At 51.2% G+C, this 17,168-nt stretch overlaps 1 protein-coding gene across 4 annotated transcripts in view; it reads left to right on the top strand.

Moving 5' to 3' along the window:
• Positions 1–17,100, top strand: part of Ift140 (intraflagellar transport 140) — an 88,449-nt gene extending 71,349 nt beyond the window's left edge. For all 4 annotated transcript variants that reach the window (XM_042283805.2, XM_006971662.4, XM_042283806.2 and 1 more), the window contains 12 exons: positions 5,705–5,882; positions 6,735–6,925; positions 7,374–7,469; positions 7,673–7,805; positions 8,415–8,558; positions 9,970–10,098; positions 10,225–10,407; positions 11,264–11,470; positions 11,755–11,967; positions 12,051–12,217; positions 12,996–13,137; positions 16,320–17,100. In XM_042283805.2, the coding sequence (XP_042139739.1) occupies positions 5,705–5,882; positions 6,735–6,925; positions 7,374–7,469; positions 7,673–7,805; positions 8,415–8,558; positions 9,970–10,098; positions 10,225–10,407; positions 11,264–11,470; positions 11,755–11,967; positions 12,051–12,217; positions 12,996–13,137; positions 16,320–16,526 (1,990 nt within the window). In that variant the 3' untranslated portion in view covers positions 16,527–17,100. The remainder of the gene's footprint in view (positions 1–5,704; positions 5,883–6,734; positions 6,926–7,373; positions 7,470–7,672; positions 7,806–8,414; positions 8,559–9,969; positions 10,099–10,224; positions 10,408–11,263; positions 11,471–11,754; positions 11,968–12,050; positions 12,218–12,995; positions 13,138–16,319) is intronic.
• Positions 17,101–17,168: the final 68 nt, after the last annotated feature.

Here is a 17,168-nt window from a genome sequence, read left to right as displayed (position 1 = left end):
ACAGATATTTACATTAAGATTCATAGCAGTAACAAAGTTACAGTTAGGAAGTAGCAACAAAATAATTCTATGGTTGGGGTCACCACAACCTGAGGAACTGTAGTAAAGGATCGCAGCTTTAGGAAGGTTGAGAGCCGCTGATCTACAGCCTTCCCTCTCCATAGGGGTTCTACTTTTGGTTTGGGGGGGCAGGAGTTTGGTTTTTCAAGACAGGCTTTCTCTGTGTAGCCCTAGCTGTCCTGGAACTAACTCGGTAAACCAGGCTGGCCTTGAACTCACAGAGATCTACCTGCCTCTGCCCCCGAAATGCTGAGATTAAAGGTGTGCACCACCACCACCACCACTGCCCGGCTGGGGTTCTACCTTAGGATGGAGATACAGGTTCTGGGAGGGCAGAGCAGGGTAGGGAGGCACCTGAGACAGACCGTCATCTGCTGCCAAGGGAGCAGGTATGCTCAGACCTGATAGAGAAGGACCTCCCTTGAGGAACCTCTGGCTGGGGTTGTTCTTGTGGTCAGGGAGAGGCGGAATTCTGGGAAGGGGGTTGGAGCACTGTGTAGGCTGGGATAGCTCATGCGATTTCTGACCAGCCAGCTTTGCTGACTGACATGGCAATTGTTCCCCTGAGGCTGAACAGGAGCAAGACGGGTGACTATACTATCATTTGCTCTCCTCATAACCCTTCAGCTCTGGTGAATAAAAACAACCAGGTTTGAGACTCTGTGCCCCACCTCCAGAGACCCTGATCCCTCCCATAACAGGGATCCACCCACCAGGGTTCTAGAGAGGCATGAGTGAACACAAGAATGTAGGTGCTGTCAGCTGCTGACCCCAGCCTCTAGCACATGCACCCAGGACAGTAGTATTTGGACACAAGAACTTGGTGCTGACTAGTGCCCAGGTAGTAACGGTACAGGCTTTTCCTGTCTTCGTGCACCGACACACTGACATGCTAGGCCACCCCCTACTTCCTAGTACTGCTGCCTTTAGTCACATGTTCGTGTAAGCAAGCTCCAGTACTCCATAAGTTTACATTCCATTCATCAGTCCTGAGAATGTCTTGTCAACTCTGAGGGGTTTACGACTTTCCCCCTGAAGTTTGAAACCAGTATCACTATGGCTTATTTATAGTTTCCATTCTCCATGCCCTGAGCCTGAAGGAAATTTGCTTTTCATTCTAGGTCTCTGGGTCCAGCCTCTGGGTGGGTTATTCATTCTCTCTCTCTCTCTCTCTCTCTCTCTATATATATATATATATATATATATATATATATATCTCTGTTTGTTTAAGGCAGAAGGCAGGATTTTGCTGTGTAGCCCTAACTGTCCTGGAACTCCCTCTGTAGACCAGGCTGGCCTCAAACTCACAGAGGTTTGCTTGCCTCTGCCTCCCAAGTGCTGGGATTAAAGGCGTGCGCTGCTGCTGCTGCTGCTGCTACTGCTGCTGCCGCCGCCGCCGCCGCCGCCGCCGCCGCCGCCGCCGCCGCCGCCGCCACGGCTGGCCCGACCTGTGGTTTATGTTCTAAACAGGAGGAACTTGACAAGCAGTGTGGGATGCTGTCTGCCCTCAACTCATGCTATGCCTCAGAAAACACTTGAGGACAACTGCCATTGTTCCCGAAAGTGCCTCCCCCCAGAGGCAGAGTTAGGGTGCAACATCTCCAACACATCTTCCCAAACAGAATAGAGCAGGTGTATTTGAAATGGAGATTTCCCCAGGTTTCCATTAAAAGAAAATCTATTTCCCTTTTTGTTTGTTGTTGTTGTTGTTGTTGTTGTTTTGTTGTTTTGGTTTGGTTTGGTTTGGTTTTTCAAGACAGGTTTTCTCTGTGTAGCTTTGGAGCCTGTCCTGGATCTCACTCTGTAGCCCAGGTTGGCCTTGAACTCACAGAGATCCGCCTGCCTCTGCCTCCCAAGTGCTAGGATTAAAGGTGTGCCGCCGCCGCCGCCTCCACCTGACTCTATTTCCCTCCTTAATTAAGCCAGTTATCTTTGGGTAGTTATTAAATGGCTAATTTCTAGTGAAAACCGAACATGGAGTTTCAAACCCAGGAAGCTGTTTTAAGAGTCCTCTAACTCCCAAGCTGACGTGAGCCTTCTGCCTCAGCCTTCAATAGCTGGTACTGAAGGATACCCCAGAGAGGCCTTGGACTACCCATTTCTCCTCTCCTGAGCTAGGTGGGAGCTTCTGCCGTCTAGACCACCAGGTGTCTGTGCACTCAGCATCTGCCTGTCTGTGTGGGAGGGTCGGCGGGGAGAGGTGGAGTCAGGAGGGTCCTGTCTTGAGATCCGATGCTGTCCTCAGAGGATTTTAGGCTCCTGTGTGGCTGGTAGGAAATCTCTGACCCAGAGGACCCCAAACCAAGCTGGAAGATTGTTACTGTAGCTGCATACTCATCCACTCCCCACTCTCCACACTGCCGCCACAACACACACACACACACACACACACACACACACACACACACACACACAATCAGGGAACATCACAAGTGTAGATCAGCCCACTGCTCCCCTAGTTGCTCACTCAGGACAGATCCAGCTGAGCACAGGTCCTCCCAGAAATCAGGCCTGTGGCAGAGCCCCCTCTGTGACCACATCTGCTTCTCGTCTAAGTGCCTGTAAGCTGATGAAGTGCAGATGTGATCCTTTTCCACAGAGTAACTCAGACAACAGGAAATTCTCAAGCCTTGGACAGGGCCTCGAGGGTGTTTACTTCTTGGAATTGATGCCAGATGCACAAACCCCAGAACTCTGCACTGGAGTTGGAGCTGTCCCATCCTTGGAGAGAGAAGTTGTCAGGGAGTTGTGTGCAGAGAATGTCAGGAATCTTGTGGGAGTTGAGATGGTCCTGGTCTAGAGTCAGTCACAGGAAGTACAGTGTGCATTTGTGGAAAAGGCTGGCAGCCGTTTCTTGGACCTAGGCTCTTGCAGGAGCTGAGGCCTGGCCCTCCCCATGTGGTGCACAGCAGCTTCAGCCCAGCAAGAGAGGGCCTTTGCTGACTTTTAAGGGACCCTCTCCCTAATTCTCCCTGCCTGGCTGGGGTCTGTGCCTCTAGCACAAGCCCTTCAGACCCCCTGCTTGATTCAGTCTCAGGCAGAGGCCCATGTGGAAATAGGCAGACATTTCAGTGATGTGAAAAGGTCTTTGTCACGTACAGGGCCAGAGAAGCACAGCAACACCAAGACAAGTCTCCAGCCTGCCTCCCACTCAGCAAGAGGGCCAGACCCTCCTGGTGTGAACAGAGAAAACCCAGGGCACACGCCAGCCAGCTTTGTCTACAGGCCAGTGACTGCACTTACTTAGTTATGTATTTCCCAACATTGGATATGGATACAGCCGTTGCTTTCTAGACGGTGCAGAAGAGCAGCTACCCAGGGACACAGGCAGCCAAAAGGCCATATCCTCCCCTCCATCTAGTCCTCACACCCAGGCCTTAGGAGGCAGTGAAAATAAGCTGTTCTTTTGGTTTCATTTTCTTAAGACAGACTCTCACCATGTAACCCTGACTATCCTGAAACTCACTGTGTGACCAGGCTGGCCTCAAACTCACAGAGATTCTCCTGCCTCTCTGCCTCCTGCGTACTGGGATTAAAGGTGTGCGCCACTGTATCCAGTTTTGCAAACATTTTTTAAGCATCTAATCATGTAAACTAGTAGGAACAGGGTGATTTTTTTAAAGGGCCTCCTATCTAGCTACCATCTTGCTATAGACACAGCAACATATGCTTCATACACTCAGCTAGCCCAGCAAGCCCGGGAGGGCGCTGGCAGACCCTGTCCCTTCTGAGAGTTCTATGTAGCTCACTGGAGTTGTGCTGAGAGAACCAAGCATTTCCTTTGGGATTCCAGACTTGCCACTAGATGGCATTTATAGAAACAGCATTGGCTTAAAGAAACCTTCTCCAAAGAGTTGGCAGGCATCCCACAGGATCCGACATGAGGCCCAGAGCTCCCTGTGAGAGGCCACGCAAAAGGATAATAAGGAGTTGAAAGAGTGGGACTTACTGCTTGAGGCAACAGATAACCAGCCTCTGCTGTGTATCCCGGCATAGCAGTTCCTGTCCGGATGCTGCCCTGGCCAGGACCGTGTGGCATGAGCAGGTTCTCCACATACGCTGCCTCAGGGCTGCCATGAGTCATTTGATTTCCAAAGCAAGAGAGCAGTGAGTTCACCTGCTGGAAAAAGAGCTCAGCAAGGTGCTGCCCGATGACTGGCACTTCTTAGAGGTCCTCAGCTAGCTCATGTGTCACCTTCTCCAGAAAAGCTCTTGTGTGTTTTGAACATTGCAGCCCAGAGTGTGAGAAGGCCCAGGAGAGGCCGTGAAGGGATGGAGTTGAGGAGCCTGTAGTAGGGGAGGTTGATGCCCTCCACAGCTGGCTGGGATGGAAGCATACATGCTTACCTCTCTCCTAACACAGCACCTTGACCATGTTACTACGTAGACCTCTGGTCAGGCTTCACCCGCTATAAGCAGTAGTCACCACGAGTGTCACTGCTAAAATGTAGACATGCTTGTCCTCCTCTTTCTTGATACATACATCTGTGGAATCCGAGTTCTAGCAGGCCCCAGACAGGTCAAAATAACCGATGGACAGAATATGCTGGCTTGAAGGAAAGGATACCTGGATATGTACATTTTCAATCATAGACACAGCAGTGGTCACCCCCACCCCAGCCAGCCCCTGAGCTGACTTATTTGGTGTTTTCCTTCCACTTCCGTTCAAATCAGGGAGTCTAAGATGTGGGTCATCCATGGGTCATCTCACTGCCCACAGTAGGACTTGGCCCAACAGATTGAGAGTCCTCTTACCCATCTTTCTTCCTGGACAAATCCTTAGGAAAAGGTTCAGGACAATTGTGTTTCAGGTCCCACCCCCCAAGAACAGCATCCAGCCTGGTGTGGGCTGCTGCCTTCCAAGTTCCTTAGTTCTGCCGAGTCTGTGAGGCTAGGAAAGGACAGACCTGCCCCACTTCCTGAAAGAAGGCTGCCACTCTGACCAGGCTTTATCTGGGGGGAGCCTGGAATGTGATGAGAGGGCCTGAGGTAAATGCCTCTGTAGGGAAGCTCCTGTCAGCTTGCCCCGAGGCCTGTGGCTGCTCTGCATGGGGGGTGGGGGGGGCAGAGAGGGAGGTTAACTGCATGTGTATGTGCATTCCTGTGTGTGTAACACTGCTGTGGTCTTAGAACAGGAAGAACCTTTTTCCAGTTAGCCTAAGCAGAGGCGGGGGCCATGTGGAGGATAAACTGGTTCCCTTTTCCACCTCTGTGTTCAATGTTGTCCCAAGCTGTGTGTTTACAAAAGGCTTCTGTGCCTGAGGCAGGGACTCTCCGAGAAGGTCCAGGCTCACAGTGGACTACCTCAAAATGAGGGACAAAGAAGGGTCCACAGTCCAGCCACACATCAGGATCTGGCCCTGCTCCAGGCCCCTAGATTGAGCTGGAGTTGTAGACTCCCTTCACCCCACCTTTCCAAATGCTGACTTCTGTCTGGGAGAGGTGATGTAAGGCTGTCGTGGTCCCTTCTTCCTGTAGGGTCCCAACCCTGGAAGTAGTCTAGGAAACAGGAGTCCATTGCTCAATTGTAGGATCCATCCCCCCACTTGGTGGTTATATGCACCATCAGATGCTGAGAAGGGGCTGGTGGGCACCCTAAGCTCTGGTTTACAAGCTGACAAGGCCGCCTATCTTCTGTCTACAGTGAGACTGTCTGGGAGAACCTGGCACGCATGTGTGTGGAGACTCAGAGGCTGGATGTTGCCAAGGTGTGCCTAGGGAACATGGGCCATGCCCGTGGGGCCCGAGCACTTCGGGAAGCTGAGCGGGAGCCAGAACTGGAAGCCAGAGTGGCCATGCTGGCCATCCAGCTGGGCATGCTGGTGAGTGGTCCCAGTCTCAGACAGACAGACATCTCTTGGAGGCAGAGAGGAAGGTGGTTATTCCTGCCACATTGCCAAGCTGAGCCTGCAGTAAAAAGGGCAGAGGCTGCTAAGCATAGACCCTCCTCAGCTGAAGACTAGTAATACAGGGCTTAGGAGACAGAGGGAGGCTGGCGGGTGGACAGGCAGAATCTGGCTACTGGTCTCTTGGGGCCTGGAGCCTGCAGAAAGGAGACAGAAGGTGTTCCTGGCAGATGTCCATCTACAAACAAGAGTCCCTCAAAATATCCTAAACTATCAGGTTGGTTTCCTAAGGCCTCTGGTCTCTACTGGGGCTATCTCCTCCCGCCTTCAGCCCAAAGATACTGACACATTCCCCACAGTCCGGTGCTGCCGCCTTGACTTAGTGTGCATACAACAGACAGGCCTCTGAGCAGGGAACTGTGGGGTGCAAGCATTCCACCCACACACATACTGCATGGCAGGAGCCCCCAGAGGACTTCCATATTTGTAGGGGAACACAGGAGTTCTGCAGGACTGCCCCCTCCCCCAGGACAGCTGGGCTGTAGCAAGGTTAAACATTCCCTCGGCAATGTACAGGTCTAACTGGTGACTGGAAAGTCACATGGACACACGTTGCCTTTCTTGACTGTGCCAGCCCTGTGCATGGTGTCCATGTGCATCCCAAGTGTGTGTCCTCAAGGCATGCTGTACATCTTTGTCATGAGCTTGTGGGGGCAGCTATTGTCCTAGTCTGTGAAATACAGCAAAGTGACATTGTGACAGCCCCTTGTGATGGCCTTTCTAAAACATGAGCGCTGTGACTGAGGAGGCATCTCTCTTAACCCCCAGGAGGAGGCTGAACAACTCTACAAGAAGTGCAAGCGCTACGACCTCCTGAACAAGCTCTACCAGGCCTCAGATCAGTGGCAGAAGGCTGTGGAGGTGGCTGAGCTCCACGACCGCGTCCACCTGCGCACCACCTACTACAACTATGCTAAGCACCTGGAGGCCAGTGCTGACTGTGGCCTGGCCCTCAATTAGTGAGTGGGACTCGGGCAGGGATGGGCCCTGACTGTTCTAAAAGGAAGAGTCTCACTCTTCTGTCCCAGGACGGCCCATGTGATCCTCCACAGGAGCTCTCCAGGAGCCTGGGTTCTGTGGTGGTGGGACAGGGTGTTTGACCTTCTATTGTGTCAGGCAGTGTGGTACATACCAGACTTGGGGACCCCTGGGGAAAAATGTGCCACGGGGACAGAGCCACAGGGAAACCCATTCCGAAGCTGGGGTGAGCTGTGCTTAGAGTCCTGTCCGTGATCTGAACTTCTCATGATAAGCTCTGAGGTATGGCTACACTCTGGTCCATGTAGCACAAAACAGTGCACAGACCCCAGTGCCGCAGGCCAGGCATACTGCTCTCAGGCTGCTCCCTACACTCTATGGTGTAGCCCCTGATCCTGAAGCAAAATGGAACGGCTCCTTCTTCCACAGCTATGAGAAGTCAGACACCCACCGTTTTGAGGTACCGAGGATGCTCTCAGAAGACCTGCAGTCACTGGAGCTCTACATCAATAGGATGAAGGACAAGTAAGTGTCCCAGTTGTGTGGGTTCGCCATGGAGTCTGGCATGGTGTTGTTCCATGTCAGAGCGGGGAGTGTTCCACGTGCAGGCCCTGGAACAGACTCCAGATCTGCCCCTTCCCGTCTCATGCGTCACCTGTGGGCAGTGATGGTGCAGGGTGTCAGTTCCAGTGCGGGCAAGACCCTAAGCTCCAAGGGTTATCACACAGGACCCTGTGGAGGTGGTGGGCCCAGTACCTTGAGAGCCAGGCAGAGATGGACACTGCATTGCGCTACTACGAGCTGGCACAGGACTACTTCTCCCTGGTCCGTATTCATTGCTTCCAGGGCAACATCCAGAAGGTGAGAGTGGTCGGGGGGGGGGGGGGGGGGGGGGGGGGGTAGAGGTAGAGCACTTACCCGGTATGCACAGGCCTCAGTTGGTCCCACTGTGCGTGCGTGCGTGTGTGATTTTAACTTTAAGAAAGAAAGGAGGGTTGGGGGTGGAGAGATGACTCAGCAGCTGAGTGCTTGCTGCCTTTCCAGAGTTGAGTTCCCAGCATCCCTGAGGGCACCTCACAACCACCTGTTAACTCTAGCTCCAGGGATATGGTGCCTTCTTCTGGCCTCCATGGGCACTGCATTTATATACACAGACACATACACATAACAATTAAATATTTTTAAAAATAGGTGGGACTGGAGAGCTGGCTCAGCAGTTAAGAGCACTGGCTGCTCTTCCAGAGGACCTGGGTTCAATTCCTAGCACTCACATGGCAGCTCACAACTGTCTGTAACTCCAAGATCTGACACTGGCACACAGACATACATGCAGGCAAAACACCAATGCACATAAAATAAATAAGTCCCTAAGAATAAAAAATGGCACGGTGCATGCTGTGGGAGTGGACCTGTCTGAGTGGAGCGAAGCTGCTGGATGGAGGTAAGACCTGGCTGCTCTGGGTCTTGCAGGCTGCCGATATAGCCAACGAGACTGGAGACTGGGCTGCGTCCTACCACCTTGCCCGGCAGTACGAGAGCCAGGACGAGGTAAAGCAGGCAGTGCACTTCTACACACGGGCACAGGCTTTCAACAACGCCATCCGCCTGTGCAAGGTAGGTGGTTCCACGCGGGGGTGGGCACGAGGCGGGTCTTACTCTGTTGTGCCACATCCTGCACTGCTCGATCCTGGAAACCTGACTGGGGTCACAGCGGAGTGAAGAAGTGACAGACACATGTCTAGAAAAGCTGGCATCGGGTGAGCTGGGCTTAATCTTAGGGAGAGCACCTACTAGCAAACCAGAACCTCGGTGTGTTCAGTATGTGCAGCAGAAGGAGGAGGGCTTAGTGGGTCTTGGGAAGAGGTCTCTGTAGGGGAGCAGTCTTGGGCTGTAAACATCTGGGAAGAGGGAACTGTAACACTTTCTGTACACAGGTCAGCATCATCCCACAGACCTGAGAAAGGCTTCACCAGCTCCCCTGAGCCTGACCCAGGGAAGGTTTTGCCATTTCTTTTTTCTTTTTCTTTTTTTTTCCCGAGGGTTTCTCGGTGTAGTTTTGATGCCTGTCCTGGATCTCACTCTGTAGCCCAGGCTGGCCTCAAACTCACAGAGATCCACCTGGCTCTGCCTCCCGAGTGCTGGGATTAAAGGCGTGCGCCACCACCGCCCAGGCAGTTTTCCCATTTCTATGGGTCGGAGGCATTGGGTTCCTTAACATGGCCAAGGCCAGTGTCAACAACACACATTCACACAGGGCTTCCTCCTCTCCCCACACTGTTGCTGTTTTCAAAGTTCGATTGAGAGTACTTCAACCTGGCAGTGGTGGCTCACGCCTTTTTTTTTTTTTTAATGCGGAGCTGCGGACCGAACCCAGGGCCTTGTGCTTGCTAGGCAAGCATTCTACCACTGAGCTAAATCCCTACCCCCAGTGGCTCACACCTTTGATCCCAGCACTTGGGAGGCTGAGGCAGGTGGATCTCTGTGAATTCGAGGCCAGCCTGGTCTACAAAGCAAATTCTAGAATAGCCAGAGCTGTTACACAGAGAAACCCCGTTTGAGAGGGGGGGAAAAAGGTGTTTCAGACACAGAGGTTCAGAGGCCTGGATTGTGAACACTGTCACCCACTGCTGGTTTCCGTATTCACTTCTGGCTCTTCTGGCCCTCCTCCCTTCCGGGCTTCCTCTGACATGGTGACTCTGTCCAGTGCTCCTGAGCCAGAAGTAGGCTGACACTTACAAATAGTTAGACACCTCATCAGGAGCTGTGGGCATTTTCATGAATACCCCCGTGAGGTCTTGTTTCTGGAGTTCTCCCACCTCGGGTGTTCACTTGCAGTGCCCTGTAAAACAGAGCAGAAGGCATCTGAAGGTCCTGGTTCACAGACTGACCTAGTAAAGCCTGGTGTGCCTTAAATCTGAACTGGCACAGATCCGTTGGTGATACCAGACAGCCACATTCACAAATCTAAGTGGGTTTGGGTAGGCCAGACAGAACTGCCTGCACAGACACACCTTCCTCCCCGCAGGAGAATGGCTTAGATGACCAGCTCATGAACTTGGCCCTGTTGAGCTCCCCAGAGGACATGATCGAGGCAGCCCGGTATTACGAGGAGAAGGGCGAGCAGATGGACAGGGCTGTCATGCTGTATCACAAGGTGAGCAGTTGGCCTCCACTGGGGCCCTGCAGAGACTAGAGACACTACCTGCATGAAGCTCCAGAAAAACTGGCTGGGTGCATTCTTGGGACCTCAAGCACAACTAAGTTTCACCACTGCCCATAGGCTGGACACTTCTCCAAGGCCCTGGAGTTGGCCTTCACCACGCAGCAGTTTGCAGCTCTACAGCTCATAGCAGAGGACCTGGATGAGAAGTCAGATCCTGCTCTGCTGGCCCGCTGCTCAGACTTCTGCATTGAACACGGGCAGTTTGAAAAGGCTGTGGAACTTCTGCTGGCCGCCAAGAAGGTACAGGGATGGCACGAGCCACGGGGTGGGCGACACTTCGGCTATTTCTGTTTGTTACAAAGTCTTAAGAAGGCTGCGGCTGCAACTTGTCTGGGAGTCCGGGAGGGGGAGGTCTCAAAAGTTCACCCAGCGTAGTACACCAAGACTGCTGCTGTGAGGACAGCCTCAGCACCCAGGCCACATCTTCAGCTCTGACCAGGCAGTTGGTTCTTCCGTGTGTGTGTGTGTGTGTGTGTGTGTGTGTGTGTGTGTGTGTGTGTGTGTACGTACATGTAAGCAATGAAATCACACAACATAAATTTCCTGTATTTCGGGGGCTTGTTTTTCTAGATAGCATCTTAAACTGGACTCAAAATCTTAGGCTCAAGTGACCCAGCTGCCTGAGCCTCTGAAGTAGCTAGAACCATAAGCACATGACACCATGCCCAACACAGGCTGGAGGGTTGTTTTGTTTTGAAGATGGTGTCTATCTCTATAACCTAGAGATATGGCCGTGAACTTACCATGAAGCTCAACCTGGCCTGGTACTCACATTCCTGCCTCACCTCCCAAGTACTAGGATTACAGGTGTGCACTACCACACCTGACTTTGAAGTCTTTTGTAATGAAAACATACATTGTTGGAGTTTTTCCCACTGCAAATGTTAGTCTTCTGAGTTACTAAAAGCATGAGGGAAAATAACTCATCTGAGTCTGTCCCTTAGCTTGGTCCTTTTCATGTCCGACTCAGCCCCAGGCAGTGGCCAGCATGGAGCCAGGGGCCCAGCTTCCTCTGAAGGGGTGGCAGATGTGAAGGAAATCCAGGCTCTCAGCAGCCCAGCCGCAGCCCTGCTTTCTCTCTCTGGCACTCTTGCAGTATCACGAGGCTCTGCAGCTGTGCCTAGAACAGAACATGACCATCACCGAGGAGATGGCAGAGAAGATGACTGTGGCCAAGGACTCCAAGGATCTGTCGGAGGAGTCACGGCGTGAGCTGCTGGAACAGATTGCCAACTGCTGTATGCGCCAGGGCAACTATCACCTGGCCACCAAGAAGTACACGCAGGCTGGGAACAAGCTGAAGGTGAGTCTGTCTGGCCCACTGTGTCTCCGCTGGGCCATTTGTTGGGCATTTGGGCACATGCCCTGCTGCTCCATGTACCTCTGAGTAGCCTGAGCAGGGGGCAGCCTTCCTAGCTAGGATGTTGAAGGCATGGGGAGTGTGATCCATAACGGCCCTTGTAATGATGCTTCTGGTGGAGCTAGACTCACAGTATTGGGTCCCATTAGCAAACTGGAACTGCACTGTCCTGGAGTTTTTCAAGACCTAAACCTGCTCAACTGAGCCCTGGCCCTTTCTCTGCCTAGGCCATGAGAGCACTGCTAAAATCTGGAGACACGGAGAAAATTGTCTTCTTTGCGGGTGTCTCAAGACAGAAGGAAATCTATATCATGGCAGCCAATTACCTCCAGTCCTTGGACTGGCGGAAGGAGCCAGAGATCATGAAGAATATCATCAGCTTCTATACCAAAGGGCGGGCCTTAGACCTCCTGGCTGGCTTCTATGATGCCTGTGCCCAGGTACAGACCTTCTTGAGGGTTCCAGCAGGATTTCAGGGGTCCCCACTGAGCCCCTTAGGTCCTCAAGGGTCTCTTTGGTACAGGTGGAGATTGATGAATACCAGAACTATGACAAGGCTCACGGGGCACTGACTGAAGCCTATAAGTGCCTGTCCAAAGCCAAGGCCAAAAGCCCCCTGGACCAGGAGACCAAGCTAGCCCAGCTACAAAGCAAGATGACCCTAGTGAAGAGGTTCATCCAGGCCCGAAGGTATGACCTCTAGGGGACTGGGTCAGGAGGGTAATGGAAAGCTGGCCTCGGGGAGCTTCTCATGTCCTCCAGGCCCTCTATTTGTACCTAAGATTCTCCACTCCCCTTCAGAAGAGTCAGGCTGACTTTCAGAGCCCAGCCCAAGTTTGTGTTTCCAGCAGATATTCTTCAGGTAATATCAGCTAGACAGGATTCATAGATAGGACTCACTGTTGCCTGCTCTACCCAAGCTTCTCTCTGGGAACGCCCTCGAAATCTCAACATCATCTTGGGAAGATTACTCCACAGAAATGAAGAAAAAAGACAGGCAGGAGGAGTGAGCTCAAGTCAGGAGATATGTCTAAGGGGAGCCTGGACCCGGTCAGGGGCCATCTCCATGCCCAAAGCAACTTATAAAAGCACTTGATTGGAGGCTTGCTTATAGTTCCAGAGAGGTAGTCCATGCACGCCTCTGACAGGAAGGTTCTTCCTAGTTTTAACCGCCTTGTGTAAGATGGCACACCTTTCTCCATGTGCCCCGTCTAAACACCTTCTAGACACCTAGGTGTCAAAGCACAGGACCCGCCACTGAAGGTGACAAGTGTATGTTAAGTAAATGGATTTATAAATGAACAAATTAAGGACTTAACATAATGCATGGAAGTCACCTTCACACACACACACAAATGCCATCTGGCCATTGCATAAAGCTGTTCCTACCGGACAGGTACCTATACCAGCTTCTGGCAAGCAGTGAGTGTTGTGGGTCGGGCTCAAGCCTTGTCTGTCACCTTGTTAGGACATACACAGAGGACCCCAAAGAGTCCATCAGACAGTGTGAGCTGCTCCTAGAAGAGCCAGACCTGGACAGCACCATCCGTATCGGGGACGTCTATGGCTACCTGGTGGAACACCATGTACAGATGGAGGAATACCAAATGGTAAGGCCACCCAGCTTACCCCAAGTCCTAGTGCTCTAGAGCACAGACCTGGTTGTTGGCAGAGATTATTACTATTTCCCTTGAGGTGACAAGCTCACTGTTCTAGTGTGCTTTCTATAGCTTTGATAAACACCAAACGCAACTTAGGGCATAAAGGGTTTATTTCACCTTACAGCTCCTAGGTGACAGTCCATCATGAGGGAAGTGAGGGCAGGAACCTGAGACAGAACCCAAGCAGATGCCACAGAGGAACACTGTTTCCCCAAGCCTGCTTTCTCAGACCACGCAGGACCACCTCCAGGGATGGCACTACCACTCAGTGGGCTGGGCCTCCTATCTCAGTCATTGTTAACCAAGAGAAGCCAGGGCGGCAGGACAGATAGTCGAGTGGGTTAGAGCACTTGTTATTCTTGTAGTGAACTCAGTTCAGTTCCCATGACCCACATGATGGCTCATCACCATCCATATGTAACTCCAGTTCCAAGGGGTCCAACACCATCTGCCTTCCCCAGGTACTGGGCACACTGGGCACACACATGACACACACATACAGAAAATGCCCCACAAACTCACCTACAGACTAAGGTAATGGAGGCATTCTCCCAATTGAGGCTGTCTTCCAAGATGACCCTAGCTTGTGTCAAGCTGACAAAAAAATGAACCAGCACATTCACTTTGTTCATCGTTGAGAAAGTGTCTACAACAGACCCGTGTCTTTTTAAGATGGGCCTCGTGTAGTCCAGGCTGGCCTTGAACCGTGTAACTGGTCCTAAGCCTACCTCTCCTCACCTGGTGCTGAACTCCCGGTGTGGGCCACCATACGTTTGTGCAGCACTGGAAACTGAACCCAGTGCTGCGCTCATGCAGGCGCCCTGCTCTACAGCGGAGCTCCACCCCAGCCAAGCTTCCTCTTCACGACCACTGCTAATGTCCTGTGTGAGTGACTGCTCTTGCCACATTTGTTTTTTGTTTTGTTTTGTTTTTTAAAGATTTATTTATTATGTATACAGAAGAGGGCGCCAGATCTCACTACAGATGGTTGTGAGCCACCATGTGGTTGCTGGGAATTGAACTCAGGACCTCTGGAAGAGCAGTTGGTGCTCTTAACCTCTGAGCCACCTCTCCAGCCCTCTTGCCACATTTGTATGACTGCTTTTTGTTGATGGTCATCCCCGCGGCTGTACAGTGTCCTGACTCTGTCATCTATCTCATTGTGGCCGTGACGTTTCATAGTGGCTGATGCTGAGCATCTCATCTACTTGTCATCCACTTGTCTTTTGTAATGTTCCAGACATTTCCATCATTCTACTTGACTTTGTCTGAGTAGGTTTTTTTTATTCATCTTCTATATCAGACATACTTGTTTCTATTCCTTTCCTTTTCTTTCCTTCCAGAACTCCAGCTGCTTCCATCTATTGTCCCTCAGCTCATGGTGGCCAAAATGTGCTTCATTTTATAGCTATTGTTGCTGCTCAGCTTTTCCATCTCTTAAGGAGTACTCTGATGTTCAGCCCACCTAAATTTCTCACCTCACACTTGGTCATTTTACCTCTAAGTCTGACATGGGCATCTTCCACACTGGCCCAGCTCTGTCAAGATGCAAGTTCCTTCTAGACCCCGAGTTCTTCTCAACCTCGTCTGCTCTTTACTTTCCAGGGCTCCTTCTTCCTCTAGTTCTGCTGCTGCTGCTGCTGCTGGACTTAGCTTTCTCTTTAGCTTCTGCAATCCTTGGCTATGTCCTAAGCTTGTCCTTTGAACTTGTGTCCCATGTATCCACCACAGCACCTGACACAGACAGGCAATTCTAAATACCTAGGGCAGCATTTTCCCATCCCTTTGGGCTCATGTTCATTTGGCTCCTGGCCTGAGGTTTATGATTTGATGTCAAAGCCAGCCAAAAATCACAATAGAGCCTTATATTTCTTATTTATGACTTTTATAGATGTAGTATATCTGTCCAATAAAATCACTCTAGGTTTTGGCGTACTTAAGAACACTGAGATGTAGACAGTTATGGTGGCCCAAGTCTACAGTCCTAACACTCAGAGGCAGAGGACAGAGATTACCACAGATTCTAGAGCAGCCTGGTGTACTTAAGAGAGTTCCAGGGCAGCCAGGGCCACACAGTTAGACCCTGTCTTAAAACTTAGAAGCAGCTAGAAGTAATATCTAATCATAACTCTTCATTTAAAAATGCTTAAAGCTTGGCTGTGGGTCTGGGATGAGATGGTCTCTCTATCTCTGACAAACAACTGAGGGAGTGGAGCCTTTTTCTCCTCCAGCTGTGGACTCCACAGAGCACGAGATAACCGTGATGCCCACCTTTGGGGTCCTCCTCTCTAAACCCTTCCTTTAGCCCCTCTGACACGACAAGCTCCTGATTTGGCTCTAAGGCTGTTGTCCTTCTGCTGGCAGGAAGAATAAATTTCATTTAATCTGAATTTAAAAAAAAATGTTTAAAGCTGCTAGTAATTTTGTTCATTGAATTCACATGCACATCTATGGCTAAGCCTTCCTTACCTCCTTTTTGTATGAGATGCTCCTGCAGATGAACATGTGTTTGCAGGTATAGGGAGACAGAAGTATGCTGCTCCACAGGAAGTGGGGTGTGTCCTGCCCAGCCCCCTACTCTCTAAGCCTGCCCTGTGCAAACTTAATTAATAACTAGGTTAAACCAGATACTTGATCAGAAGAAACAGTAAGCCACTAGCAGACTGACCTCAGTTCAGCCAAGCGCATGCCCAGAATGGGTAAAAGAGATCCAGCCCTCCTTTGCCAAGTGTCCAGGGACATCCATGGCAAGCAGACTCTAGAGAAAGCAGCTCTAGAACTCACCAAATTCTTGTGTTCTGGCTGCTAAAGGACCCTCAAGGTTTGCTGTTCATGTTAATCACAGTTCAGGGTTAGCCACTGAGAACCTGAAACATCTGATGGCTTCCTATGACAGTCCCCTTACAAATATAGAGAGACCCAGGCCAGTGACTCTCAGTGTCCCTCGTAGCGAAGGCCTTGCTCTTAACTGGAGCAAGGATGCTTTCCTTGGCCGAGGGTGGGCAGCTGAGACCTGATGTTTAAGAAACCTTATTACCATGATATGGCAGCCTTGTTTTCATGTGAACTAAAGAAGTAACTGGTGGTCACATCTGCCAGGCCTTCAGGTCACCACTGTTCTTCTGTTCTAGGCCTATAAGTATCTTGAGGAGATGAGGAAAAGACTTCCTTCAGCCAACATATCTTACTATGTGGACCAGAGCACTGTGGACACTGTGCACCAGGGCCTGGGCCTCCCACCATCTCGCATCATGCCTGAGCGTGTCCGCCACAACAGCATGGAGGACCACAAGGATGTGTATGAAGAGGTGCTGGAAGAGGTGGAAAATGAACCCTGAAAGCCCTGGGTTCTGGCTGCTGGAATGTGGCTTCTGGAATTTTCTCATCAAGTCATCGGAAAGGCAGCTTTTTGTTTTTTTGTTTGTTTATTATTGTTTTGAAATTCTGCATTGTCATGTGTAAGCAGGGCAGGGGACATGGAGTCCAGCACTACGGCCCAGGAGGAGGTGCAGTTCTGGTTTGCCTCGGTTCAGTACTTAGAAGGAGGATTGCATTTGTGTGGGGTCATTCCTCCACCATTCCCGCCTCCAGGCGCTTGGCGGCTCAGTGGGTTTGGTTTACTTCCTTTTAGAGGGAGTTAGCTTCATTTTTCTCATGTCCTCCCAGCAATAGACTCAGAAACTTCTAGAACTTTGTGCTTGGGGCTACCTGTAACTGTTAACCGTGCCTGTAGTTGTCTACTTGATAGTCCCCAGCAGAGCCCAGTGCTCCTGGGACCACAGCAAGGACCACCTGGGGCAGGCCTGAGCCCGAACACTGTGCCCTTTGTCACCAGAGCAGGGATTGGGATACCAGGCACCATCCATGGCTGCTCACACTCCTGTGACTCCAAATAAAGCCCATTTTCTCAGAGTCTGTTCTCTCAAATGTCTGCACTCCTTGCTGCCCCTCATGAGGACCCATGTAGGAACTAAAGTTCT

This window comes from Peromyscus maniculatus, chromosome 8 (assembly GCF_049852395.1).
Source record: "Peromyscus maniculatus bairdii isolate BWxNUB_F1_BW_parent chromosome 8, HU_Pman_BW_mat_3.1, whole genome shotgun sequence".
In the NCBI taxonomy this organism is placed as follows: Eukaryota; Metazoa; Chordata; class Mammalia; order Rodentia; family Cricetidae; genus Peromyscus; species Peromyscus maniculatus.
The sequence above is the reverse complement of the archived record's forward strand: the minus strand, read 5'-3'. Positions and strand labels throughout refer to the sequence as shown.